The sequence below is a fragment of the Ornithorhynchus anatinus genome, chromosome 10 (assembly GCF_004115215.2).
Source record: "Ornithorhynchus anatinus isolate Pmale09 chromosome 10, mOrnAna1.pri.v4, whole genome shotgun sequence".
Lineage (NCBI taxonomy): Eukaryota > Metazoa > Chordata > Mammalia > Monotremata > Ornithorhynchidae > Ornithorhynchus > Ornithorhynchus anatinus.
The window spans coordinates 42,629,518-42,643,088 of NC_041737.1; the positions used below are offsets into that span (position 1 = coordinate 42,629,518).

General features: G+C 49.9%; 1 protein-coding gene across 2 annotated transcripts in view; it reads right to left on the bottom strand.

The window, feature by feature from the left end:
- Window positions 1-11,043, bottom strand: part of AASS (aminoadipate-semialdehyde synthase) — a 43,755-nt gene extending 32,712 nt beyond the window's left edge. Inside the window, exons 1-4 of one of the 2 annotated variants that reach the window (XM_029073636.1) lie at window positions 11,012-11,043; window positions 2,918-3,135; window positions 1,823-1,999; window positions 576-660 (exon numbers count right to left, since the gene is read on the bottom strand). In XM_029073636.1, coding sequence (XP_028929469.1) covers window positions 576-660; window positions 1,823-1,999; window positions 2,918-3,127 — 472 coding nt within the window. In that variant the 5' untranslated portion in view covers window positions 3,128-3,135; window positions 11,012-11,043. Of the gene's footprint in view, window positions 1-575; window positions 661-1,822; window positions 2,000-2,917; window positions 3,136-3,232; window positions 3,315-11,011 lie in introns of those variants that run through there. The other variant, XM_029073635.2, reaches the window with a different exon arrangement.
- Window positions 11,044-13,571: the final 2,528 nt, after the last annotated feature.

Genomic DNA, 13,571 nt, shown 5'->3' on the forward strand with positions numbered 1-13,571 from the left:
CCAGGGCTTAGAACAGTGCTTGACACAGAGTAAGTGCTTAACAAATACCACAATCATCATCATATGAATTGTAATTTTACACACCTTAACCATTTTCTTCAACCATCATTTTCAGGAAGCTGTGAGTTCTGTAATCTATCCTCAATCTAAAGGACACTGGCTTGACTTCAGTGCAGAGGTGAGAATTGATACTTGACCTGACTTCTTGCCATTAAATCAAGTTGCCCAAAGGTACTCTAACATTCCCTCCAAAGACCTGCAAATAATCTCCCTTGGAAGGCTTCACAGTGGCAGAGAGACACCGCCACGTGGGAGTGACGAGGCCTGAGCTCCAAGTGGGATAAACACTAATAGCGACTGAGAGAGCCATCTGTTTCTCCTTCAGCTGGAAAGGACACAGAGGGGCAGGGTTGTGATTGACACTCAGAGAGAAGGGTGAACACACGCAATGGTAGCAAAATGGCTCAAGTAGCCCAAAGATTCATTCTTCCCGAAAGCCCCACAGGTGTGACACATGGCAAAAGGTACCTTACAAATAGACCTTCTGATAAGAGGCCCAGCCATAAATTACATACCTGCTACTCCGGCCCACTGACCAAATGCTACCACACGGACTCCTCTGTGATCCACCATTTTCTCATAATCAATGAGTCGAATTTCCTGAAAGACGACATTTTCCATCAGACCACTGAGGCTCAGCACCGATGAGCCCCGCAAGCTCACGACAGGAGGGAAACGGGAAGGTGGTTAGGGATGCCACAAGAACCCACAAACACCATCGACTTTAAGCAGGTCTCCCAGGGGGAAAGAAAGGGCAGCGTTGGCGGTGTCACAGTCTCAAATTAGAGACTTCAAGCTAGTGCACACGTGAATGAAAAGGAATGGGAAAAGAAACCTGGTCACCTGACGCTGAGGTGAAAGGACCCAGAAAGAGGGCAGGGCTGGGGTTTGAGGGAGACGGCAACAGGAGAAGGGAGAAAGGTGAAGGAAGGTAGGGGAAGAAAGGGGAAAGGGAGAAGGGGAATAAGGATAAAGGAGTGAGGGGAAAACTACAAGCCTACAGTCACAGCCCAGAGCGGGGCCACTTCTCATGGAGCCACTGCTACTGCTTCCAGAGGGCCTTAACAGTAACACGGCTGGCCCTCAGTAGCTAGGCCCATCCAGGGCCATGTCCCCCCTGGAACCACAAACTGGGGGAGGGAGGGTCTGGCAAGTTCCAGACCTGCATGTCCAGAGCATCCGCCTTCCCCTGTGTCACCACTGAGCCTCCTCTTCCCCTGGAACACATCTTGCTCCAGTATGACCCAGAGGCACCCAACCAAGCTCTGTCTTCTGAACCTGAACTGGTCCATAGGACCCCAAAGGGCTAGGTTAGACAGACTGGAAAAATCCCAGGACTGCCCAGCCGAGATCCAGACAGCTGACCGACTCAACTACCTCTGGTTCCCGGCGGCCCAGCAAGAGAGAAGGAAACGAATCAAAGACCTTGCCTCCAGTTGGAACCGCTGGTTAAAAAGAGAGGTTTTGGAAAGATCTGTAAAGGTCTGTCAGGAGAGTTAGCATGGGCCACCCCTAGGGCTCTCAATCCCTCTCCATTCCACCAGAAGAACAACAGCCACACTCTCATGCAGCAGCTGCCTCCTGCTGCAGGCTGCACATACCTCATTCAACTGCATTTACTGAGCACTTATTTTATGCAAAGCACTGTACAAAGTGCTTGGGAGAGTAAAATATAACACCACCACACATTCCCTGCCCACAAGGAGCTCACAGCCTAGAGGGGAAGACAGACATTAATATACAAAAATAAATAAATGAATACCTGTTTTAAAACCTCATCCAACAGGCCCATGTTCGCTTCCTGGGCTTTTATCGTGTGGGAGAAAAAGGCATATGTTTTCTTGGGCATTAACTTTTCTTCCGGGGGTCTCTTAACTCCCACAATCAGGCAGGCTTCAGAAATATCCTCCTGAAGGATGCCGCCTGCTTTGACATACTCCTGGAAACAGCAGAGAAGAAGGTTATTTTCCCAAACAGATGGGCCTGAAACCCACAAGAGAGGGACTCGGGAGCAAGTTCGGGCCCTGAGGCCACAGTCCCCACTGACTCAGGCCTGGTCTATTTGGTCTCTTGAAGGCACACTGTGAGACGGCCAATGCGGGGAGAAAGGCCTTTCGATAGTAATATGGCAGATCGTGGCCACCAGAGCAAGGCCTTGCTGCCAACACTCAGGGCTAGCACAAATCCAGCTTCTAACCATGCCCACGGCCCTTCGTTGCCCCCAGGGACCCCATCATCAGCCTGGACTCAAGGTGTCCCTGGGAATGATGATGGTAACAATGATATTAAGTGCTTACTATGTAACAAGCACTGTTCTAAGCACTGGGGTAGATACAAGGTAATCCAGTTGGTCACAGTCCCTGTCCCACATGGGACTCACAGTTTTCATCCCCATTTTACAGATGAGGTAACTGAGGCACGGAGAAGTTCAGTGAGTTGCCCAAGGTCACAGAGCAGAACCCAGGTCCTTCTGACTCCTAGGCCCATGTTCTCTCCACTAAGCAATGTTGCTTCCTCAAGGAGGCACAGGCCAGAGCCCCACTCCACTCCCACAGCCTCTTCTGGCCTTGCTGAAGACCACCAAAAAATCCTTCTAGAACACAGCAAGGGAACTCCTTATGCTGAAGGATCGGTGCCGACCAAATATTAGAATCCCTCCGACAGCCCATTCAGCTCTGGAAACTTCAGCCCAGGGTAACTTCATTCATTCATTCAATCGTATTTACTGAGCGCTCACTGTGTGCACAGCACTGTACTAAGTGCTTGGGCCAGTACAATATAACAATAAGATACATTCCCTCCCACAACGAACTTACAATCTAGAGTCTACGTTAACGTGGGGGGTCACGACACTGACCTTATCGTGGATGGCTCGTCGGTTGGACGGCTGGATTAAGACTTTATACCCCAGGTTGGTGATCCCTTTAATGTGCTTCGGGGCCAGCGGCGCTCTTCTTTCCCAGGCGTTCACGTCCTCTCGCCGGAGCGCCAGCACGGACTTGTGGTGGTAGCATTTCAAGTGGCGGAGCCCTAGTTTCCCGTGCTTGCTCCTGAACGCGCGAAGCATGGTGGCACCTGGGAGAATGGCAGAGACAAAGCGCCCGGCCGCTACCGCTGGGCCTGCCCTCCTGAGGAACCGGCTCTCAGGCAGACTCTGGGCTCGGACACGTACCGCCACGCTGGGCTCGGCAGGAGACGCTGATCCCACTCCTCTCTTCTTGTTATCAAATGGGACTAGCTTTTCTACCACCAGACCAAGAGAGAATTCCCGGAGCAAGAGGTTCAGTCAAGCGCAGCTGGGGAGCTGGGGGGCCTTTCAGTCTGCCACACACACCCCCAGGGGGAAATCCCGACCTACCCTGCAGGAAGAAGCACTTTACGTCTCGGTTACCGGTAAAGAGGAAGGAAACAACAGAAGGGAAAGATAAAGAAAGATTTTTTGAACACGTGTCCCGAGCCGGGGACAGTGGCACCCGCCCACAGGCACTGGTTTCAACACAACCTCAACATTCTTTCAGTTTCAAATAAACACAAAAATCCACAGAATAAACTAATGAACTTGGATGACAGAGAAAATTAGGTCTGAGAGCTAGAGTCCCATTTCCAAATTGTCAGAAATGTCTTCTTTTGTATGCTTATGGGTCCGTTGAGCATTAAGGAACTTTGGAGTATTGCCAAGAAAGCAAAGCTTGCTAAAAAGAGCCTGAGCTCCCTTTAGACTGTAAGCTCACTGTGGGCAGGAAACGTGTCTACCAATTCTATTCTACAGTATTCTCCCAAGTGCTCAGTACAGTGTTCTGCACACTCTAATCACGCAACAAATATGACGGATTGATAACTGGACCACTTTAAGACGCAGAAGTGAAAGGGTGTAAATAGGCATCAGCTAATCCATAGGTCAACCCCTCTTAATTGTACTCGTGACCAATAGCAAAAGAAGTATTTACCCCAAGCAAAACCCAAATTCCTGGGCTAGTTCAGCAGCCCATCCTGGCCCGCTTCCTGCACTCTGTGGGACTGAGATGCAGATCAGACAAATAACTGCTCTCCCTCACCTCAAAGCCTTATTGAAGGCACATCTCCTCCAAGAAGCCTTCCCTGACTCAGCCCTTGTCTCTTCTTCTCCCATTCTCTTCTGAGCCACTCTTACTTGCTCTTTCATTCATCCTCCCTCCCATTCCCACAGCACATGTCTGCCCTCTCTAGACTGTGAGCTCGCTACAGTGTACTCTCCCAAGCACTTAGTACAATGCTTCGCACACAGTAAGTGCTCAATAAATATGATTCACTGAATGAATGCAGACACTTTATCCATGGCTCTAAGCACAAAAAGCACAAAAGAAGATAAACAGGAAGAAAACCACAACCAAGAGGTGGAACTATTGCATAGTTTCCCAAGGATCTGCTGAAATGTAGTATATTGGTATTCACTATCTCCCAGTTCCTTCCCAAGACTCAGAGCTGGGAGAATTTGCACTCTGCAATGTTACACTATCTCTGCAGGGCATTAGCCCTTTCTCTTAAATCCCAGTCGGCAGGTTAAATATGAAATTAAAGTATGATGCCAGTTCACCAAGAGGCATTGGGAAAGCCCCATTCCAAAAAAGGCCTTGGTTTTAGGGCTTGCCAGGGGATGGTCCCTGAAAAAATAAAAGTAATGGTATTTGTTAGGCGCTACGTCGCTACTTCTGAGCCCCAGTTTCCTCAACTGTAGAATGGGGAAGAAGTAGCTGTTGGCCCTCCTACTTAGAGGGCGAACCCCATGTGGGACAGCGACTGTGTACGACCTGATTAGCTTGTTTTTACCCCTTCGCTTAGTACAGTGTTTGACACAAAGAAAGGGCTTAACCAATACCACAATTTTTATGAATTATTATCATCATTGCTGTTCCAATCACTGGGGGTATTCCAAAAGAACCAGAGCAAACACAGCCACTATCCCACATGGGCCTCACAGTTTAAGGGGGATGGACAATGGGGATCTTATCCCTATTTTATAGATGAGGAAACAAGCCCTGAGAGGTTAAGTCACTTGCCAGAAGTCCCATAGCAGGTAAGCAGTGTTTAGATTAGAACCCAGGTCTCTTGACTCCCAGCGCTAGGCCCCGCTGCTTCTCAGGAGACTATGAAAGAGCCAACAGGCAAACACACACCCACATCCTCCTCTAACCCAAGAATGAATCGCCCACCAAACTGGTTTCACCATCTCTTTAATGAAAACATGTCACGCCTCACTAGTCCACCGAAATTCTTCATTTACAAATAAAGCTGGCCAGACTATCTACACTAAAGAGAAAAAACACCCCTGTTACGGCAAAACATTTAAAAGTTAAATAGATCTCAAGATCTGGATTGGCTTAACAGCCTTTGATGGTGTTACAAGGTGCTACTTACAAATGCTTTATTAACAGTTCACTCGAGTAGTCAGTCAGTCGGTAAGACTGAATGAGGCCACACTGCTAGGATCAGAAGCAGTATGGTTTGGTGGATAGTGCTCAGATCTGGGTCGATCCCAGTTCCACCACATGTCTGATGTGTGACCTTGGTCAAGTCACTTAAATTCTCTGAGCCTGTTACCTCATCTGTGGATTAAAACTGTGAGCCTCATGTGGGACAGGGACTTTGTCCAACCTGATTAGCTTGTATCTACCTCAACACTTAGAACAGTGCTTGGCACATTTTGAGCACTTAATATGATAATTTTTATTACTATTACTATTATTACTTACCAGACTCATCCAAGGACTGTGCAGAGTCACATAAGAACATAAGAAATGTCCCATCGGTTCAGATTAACGGTCCAAGCAGCTCAGAGTTCTCTCTCTCATGGACACTTTGAGAAACTGTGAAATGGCCACCCTCCGGACATCCATCCCCAAAGGTCAGCTAACCTCCCTAACTTTCCCTTTAATAACCTTCCATGAGCCTGTCAACAGTGACTATATAAATCTTTCTTTAAATTTATAGTGCCTTTCACTACCATCCTTAACCCCTTTCAATTCACCATTACGGATGTATGGTTTATCAATTTATCTGAAGCCTTCTTGAAACACATGGCATTATCTGCCAGCACAACTTCCTGTGGCTTTAAATGTGGTCTGGGCCTGTGGGATTTGGTGAGCCATAACTCCAGTTTCAAATAACATTAGGAATATGACACGGTCCCCACCTTAGAGAAGACCATCTTGTAGTAGGAGAGATGTGACAAACAATTGCAAAAATAGCAAAACAATAAGGATCAATCCAAAGCAAGGTATAATTACCCATAAACATTTTGTTCAAAGACACTATCCACCACTCATCAATCTCATTCAACCCAAAGGTTCAATACTTCAACAAATTCTACCTTCACAACAACTCTAAAATCTGCCCTTTCCTCTCCTCCCAAAGCGCTACCATGTGATCCTTATCCTATCGCACCTTAACTACTATATCAGCATCCTTATAGTTACAAGAATGTGAAAGGAGAGAAACAGTCAATGCAAGATCGACAACACATAAACAAATCCCTAAGAGCACTGAGGGGGCAAAGGAGAAGTGACATGATTTAGCACAGTGCTCAGCCCACAGAAAGTGCTTAATAAATACCACATCGATTGATCGATGGATGACTGGAATAGTGAAGAAATCAGCAAGCACTTCCTCAAGGAGGTGGCTTCTCAGGGTTTAGAGAAAGAAAGGGGTGAGGCTTGCATAAGATGAGAGGAGGGCAATTCCAGGCAGGGGGACAAAAGGCATGGAGAGTAGAGACTGGAGATTCTAGCTGGCGACACAAAGAGCTTGTGGTGGGGAGGAGTGGGAGGAGAGGGTGGCCAGCTGATAGGCAGTCCTATTGCTGCTGGTGGGGGAACTTCCATTCTGCGCAAGAAACAATGGGAAACCGCTAGAGATGTTGAAGAGAAGGGATGGGCATGCCGGTGGCAGGATGCCAATTTTGCTGGGCACTAAGACCCTGTCTGTGGGTATACCAGACCAGCACCCGCTCTCCCACACAAGAGCCGAAAGTGGAGACAACAGCTTCCAATGGCCCCTGCCCTTAGCCTAGCCTGGGCCTGGTGAGGATGGGAGGGCATATTCTGCTCTGAGGAATCAACCCAGTTTCTTCAGTGGCTCCTCACTTGATGATGGTGATGCTGATGACAAAGCCCCCTGCTCTTTTCCAGAGGGTGGAAGCAGGATGGCCTAGTTCCCTGAAAAACTGTCACAGAAATAATACTTTCACTGACATCGGTCCATAATCACCACTATTATCATGCACTAAAGCGTGTACTAGGTGAGGAGAGATACCATTCTCGTTATCATGAATGGGGCATTGGGATTCATCCCCAATTTAAGATAGCATGGGGGTGGGGGGGAACGCAAGAAAGCTAGGCTTCATCTGTATCTGAGGCCCTGATGATCACCCGTATTGTGCATTTCGCCCTGTCCCGATACCATCAATCCCAGACATCATCAAACCTACTGCTCACTAAGAGAATCTGTCTACTCTTCCCAGAGCTGTTCCTTCATAATGCTGGGCCAAGGCTTCCACCCAATTCTCCTAGCCCTGCCCTGTCCCCTGATGGCATCTACTGGTCGGCGCTAGGGTGGTCTGGACACTGAGCTGCTTGAGAAAGGCACACAGCTCACCTCCTGGGGCTGCTGATGGGACACTCCCAACTCCTCTCCCCAGCTTCCTAGAGTTGGAGGAATTACCTCAAGGGCCCTGGCTAAGCAGAACAACAGAAAATGCTCCATTTCCCAGGGGTTGGAGCTCATTATTCAAAAGCTGGAAGCCTTTGGGAAAAAACTGTTCCCGACCTGCCCCCACAATCACCTTGCCCCCTCAAACCTCACCTCGCTACTCTCCTATTACAACTCCAGCAGACCAACTCTCTCCCCATCTTCAAGGCCCTTCTGAAATCACTTCAAACAGTCAAGCGTTTGAGTATTTACTATGTGAAGAGCACTGTACTAAGAGTTGGTAGTCATCAGCTACATCTCCTCCAAGACACCTTCCCGGATTATTCTCTCATTTTACCAACCTCCCCCCCTACAATATCAACTGCCCCTTCAGCACTTCTGCTTCACCATAGTACTTGGCTACTCATCCACTGCCCTCCACCTTGAACTTGCTTACCTAACTTTAAACTCCGAGCTTCCTCCTACCTATAATTTATTTGAGTGTCTCCCTCCCCGACTATTACTAGCCTATAAGCTTCCTGTGAGGAGGTCTCATATCTACTATCTCTACTGTACTCTCACCAGGGCTTAGAACAGTGCTCAGCACAGAGTAAGTACACAGATACAAGTGATTTGGGGCAGTGAAGGTGTCCACAATCTCTGTTATGGTGTATTCTCCCAAGCGCTTAGTACAGTGCTCTGCACAGAGTAAACAACCATTTATTTATTTATGGTATTTGTTAAATGCTGTATTAAGGCACTGTACTAAAGCTCTAGGGTAGAAACAACTGATCGGGTTGGGTACACTCCCGCTCCCGTAAGGTTCACAGTCTTAATCCCCATTTTACAGATGAGGAAACTGAGGCACAGAGAAAGTTGTAACTTGCCCAAGGTGACAGAGCAGGCAAATGGTGGCGCTGGAATTAGAACCCAGGTCCTTCTGATTGCCAGGCCCAAGCTCTATCCACTAGACCACCCTCCTCAAGAAACTGACTGACTGATGGGTCGATTGATGGGCCAGCCCACTCTGAGGGGTATGGGCTTTAACTTCAGCCTTCACAGGGGTGATTTCATTCCTTCCAAGCCCGCCTGCCCCGGCTGGGGGAAGGGAGAGGAAGGAGGGTAAGGCCGGGTGGGGAAGAAGCAAGCAAAGAGTGCCCAGGGCCTGCGCTTCCTGAGAGCAGAGCCGGCTTGCCCGAGAGAAGCTGATCCCAACCAGGCAGTCAGTCATATTTACTGAATGCTTACTGTGTGCAGGACCCTGTACTGAGAGCTTGGAAGAGTACAATAACGCAATAAACAAACATTCCCTGCCCACAATGAGCTTACAGACTAGAGGGGGAGACAGAGTCAATATAAAGAAATTACAGATATGTACATAAGTACTGTGGGACTGGGGGTGGATGAATAAAGGGAGCAAATCAGAGTTTGGCAGAAGGGAGTAGAGGAAATGAGGGCTTAATCAGCGAAGGCCTCTCTGGGGAGATGGGCCTTCAATAAGGCTTTGAAGCGGGGAGAGTGTATTGTTGTTGTTACTATTTGGTTAGGAGCTTACTATGTGCTGAGCACTATATTAAGCACTTCGGAAGATGCAGAACTAATCCAGTTGGCCTCTTGCTCCCGGGATCGGGCGAGTGGACCGGGTGAGAGGTGTCCCACCGATCCAACCGTAGACAGTTATACACACATACGGGCCACAATGACTTGGAGGGGGGACAAAATATCCCCTGGCACAGACACAACGCCCTCCCACTCACACACCGACACACACAAAACACACGCAGAGACACCCAGGCGATCAGGCCCTCCTTCAACAGGTCCCCACTCTTAGGGGAAGGGCACAGGCAGGCTGACACCCGGAGCCACCAAACACACGCAGCGTTGGGCGCACACTTCCTTCCTTCCATATGCTCGCTCACACGAAACGCCCACGGGTTTACAGCCACACACACAAACTCACGGGTTTACAACAGGGCACACACACACTCACACGCTTACAACAAGGCACACACACACTCACAGGCTTGCAACGAGGCGCACACACCCACTCATGAGTTTACAACGAGACACAGGCAGAGTCAGGGATTTACAACAAGGCATAAACACGCATACACACTCCCGGACTTACAAAGAGACACCCATACACACTCCCGGGGTTACAACGAGACACACACACATACTCCCGAGTTTACAAGGAGACACACACACTCCCGAGCTTAAAACGAGACACACAAACACACTCCTTGGCTTACAAAGAGACACACACACACACACACACTCCTGGATTTACAACGAGACACGCACACTCCCGGGCTTAAAACGAGACACACGAACACACTCCCTGGTTTACAAAGAGACACACACACACACTCCCGGATTTACAAGGAGACACATACTCTCCCTGGCTTACAAAGAGACACACACTCTCCCGGATTTACAACGAGACACACACACACTCCCGGGCTTAAAACGAGACACACAAACACACTCCCTGGTTTACAAAGAGACACACACCCTCCCGGACTTACAAGGAGACACACACTCCCTGGCTTACAAAGGGACACACACTCCCTGGTTTACAAGGAGACACACACTCCCGGATTTACAAGGAGACACACACTCCCGGATTTACAAGGAGACACACACACACTCCCGGGCTTACAAAGAGACACACACTCCCTGGCTTACAAGGAGACACACACTCCCGGACTTACAAGGAGACACACACACACTCCCGGGCTCAAAACGAGACACACAAACACAGTCCCTGGCTTACAAAGAGACACACACACTCCCGGACTTAAAAGGAGACACACACACTCCCGGGCTTCCAACGAGACACGGACACACACTCCCGGGCCTACAAAGAGCCACACACACTCCCGGGTTTACAAGAGACACACACACACACACCCTCCCGGACTTACATGGAGACACACACTCCCGGACTTAGAAAGAGACGCACACATTCCCGGAATTACAAAGAGACACACACTTACACACAGTCACGGACACGCACACCCACACTCTGAGATTTAAAAGGCGACCCAGACGACACCCCCGCCCCCCCCCCAGCCCACCCCCGCCAACGGGCGCGTCGAGGAGCAGCTCCTTGGGTGGGTGGGAGCCGCCCGTGCGGGGCCACGTGTGGCGGCGCTGGCCCTGCCGGGGCCGGTCCTGGGGGGGGCGGAGGAGGCCCCGGCCCGTGTCGGCCCGCGCTGGGCAGTGCGGGCCCCGCTCCCGCCGCCCACCCTCCCCGCCCGATCGCCCCCCTCCCCGCCGGGCTCACCTGGGTCCGGGCCGCCGCCGCCGCCGAGCCGCGTCCACCCGCCTGCGGGCCGGGGTCCGGGGTCCGGGGTCCGGGGTCCCGCCCGCCGTGGGGACCCACCTTCCAGCCGCCGCACGCCTTCCCCGCCCTCGACCAATAGGAGCTCGTCGCCGGGGAGCAACCTTCCCCCCGGGCCAATCAGAGCGCTCGCCCGGAGCGCTCCCCTCCCGCCCCCCCGACCCCCGCTGACCCCCGGCCCGTCCCGGCCCGGCCCACGGAGCGGGCCCCGCACCGCCTTGGCCAACACCGGCCGTTGGGCCGAAACGGGGTTTGCGCCTCTCCGCAAGCCCGGCCCGTGCTGAGGAAGAGATGCACGTCTGAAAACAACGACGACAACGTGGAATTCGTTGAGTGTTGACTGTGTGCCGGGCGCCCTCCAATAATTATGATAGCAGGCACGGCCTTTATTAAACACTATGGGCCAAGCGCTCGTCTAAGCCCCGGCGGTGATCAGGTTGTCCCACGTGAGGCTCGTGGTCTTAATAATAATGGTATTTTTTTTAAGAGCTTACTATGTGCCAAGCCCTGTTCTAAGCCCTGGCGGAGATAGGACATGATCAGGTTGTCCCACGTGAGGCTCGTGGTCGTAATAATAATAATAATAATGATGATGGTATTTTTAAGCACTTACTATGTGCCAAGCACTGTTCTAAGCCCTGGCGTAGATACGAGGCGCTCGGGTTGGCCCACATGGGGCTCGTGGTCTTAATAATAATGGTATTTGTTAAGCACTTACTGTGTACCATGCACTATTCTAAGCGCTGGGGTAGATACAAGGTCATCAGGTTGTCCCACAGTCTTAATCCCCATTTTACAGATGAGGTAACTGAGGCACAGAGATGTTAAGTGATTTGCCCAAAGTCACATAGCTGTCAAGTGGCAGAGCTGGGAATAGAACCAACAACCTCTGACTCCCAAGCCCATAATCTTTCCACTAAGCAACCCCATTTTACAGATGTTGTAACTGCAAGGTGGTATTTGTCTTGCCCAAGGTCACACAGCAGACAAGTGGTGGAGTCGTGTTTAGAACCTATGTCCTCTGACTCCCAAGCCCATGCACTTTCCACTAAGCCACTATGCTTCTCTATAAGCAGTATAGTAAGCGCTTAACAAATACCATTATTATTATGGTACTTATTAATCGCTTACTGTGTGCCAAGCACTCTTCTAAGCACGGAGTAGATACAAAGTAATCAGATTACGCGCTATATTGTATACCATGTTATATACACTCTAAACATAACACTCAGGTGTGAGTCTGAGCCTGTCCCCTCCACTCCACCTCCTACCACCACACCTCCTAAGGTTTGTCTCGGCCTTTCCCTCCCTCCCTCCCGTGTTTCCCATGACATTCAAAGACTTGCAAAGAGTTCAGAGAAGTCTTTAGCTCAAACCCTCCAGATCCTTGAATTAACTTTCCATCCATTTCTGGGGGTTATTACTTTGTTACACTGGTTTTATTTGCTCAAATCTTTCCCAAGGGCAGCCTGCATGGGGCTGGGTTTGGCTGGGGGGAGGGGAGACAAGGAAAACCAGTTGGAAAGGAGGGCATATGAGGATACAGGAATAGTCCTTTTGGGAAAAAAAAGATATAGTTTTCTCCAAAATCTGCCTAGAGCAACTCTTTGACTTGCTGGCCTGTTTCTGGCATGGGGCAGGAGGTGGGGTCCAACTCAGGTTCTGAGTCACTGCATTTTGTAAATAAATTATGTCTATCTGCCCCATCACAGTGCAAACTCCTAGAGGTAGTATGTGTTTTTGTTTCTGTTTTACTTTCTAAAGCACAATATTTTGCACTCTGTAGGAGCTCGATAAAAACCCTGACTGAAAGATTGATTGCTGTCTCCAGAGCTGCTGTCCCAGAATCTCGAGTCTGCAAGGCATTCCGGGCAAGGGAAGGAAGGTCTGGGGAGGGAAGAGGAGGAGAGAGGAGCCCAGGGAAGCAGTTGGACCTTGGAAGCACTTCTAGAATCTGGGGAAGTTATGCCAGGCAAGGTGGCCTGGTTTCTTCCTTTGGAGCTCAGGTCTGATTTAGACATATACCTTCCAGGAGGCAAGGGACTAGACTAGATGACCTCTCAAGCAGTCTTCCAGCTCTGGGATTCCCTGACTCTTCCCCCAGCATGATTTGTTCATTCATTCAATAGTATTTATTGAGTGCTTACTATGTGCAGAGCACTGTACTAAGCGCTTGGGATGAACAAGTCGGCAACATATAGAGACAGTCCCTGCCATTTGACGGGCTTACAGTCTAATTTGTTCCCCTCTCTGGTACCCCTCATGTTTTTCCCTGAAGTCCCTGGGCTGTGTCTCTAGCTTTCCTAAAGTGGCACCTCCCTCCTTCTCATAACTCCTCCTATCCTTCACACAAGACTCCTAAATGTTTATGGAAGTACCTCTAGAACTCTGCAGCCTCTAGGGAAGCCATGCAAGGCTCCAGAAAATACTGTGACCTGGTGGAAAAAGGACCTGGGTTCTAATCCCAGCCATGTCACTTGCCTGCTGTATGATTTTGGGACAA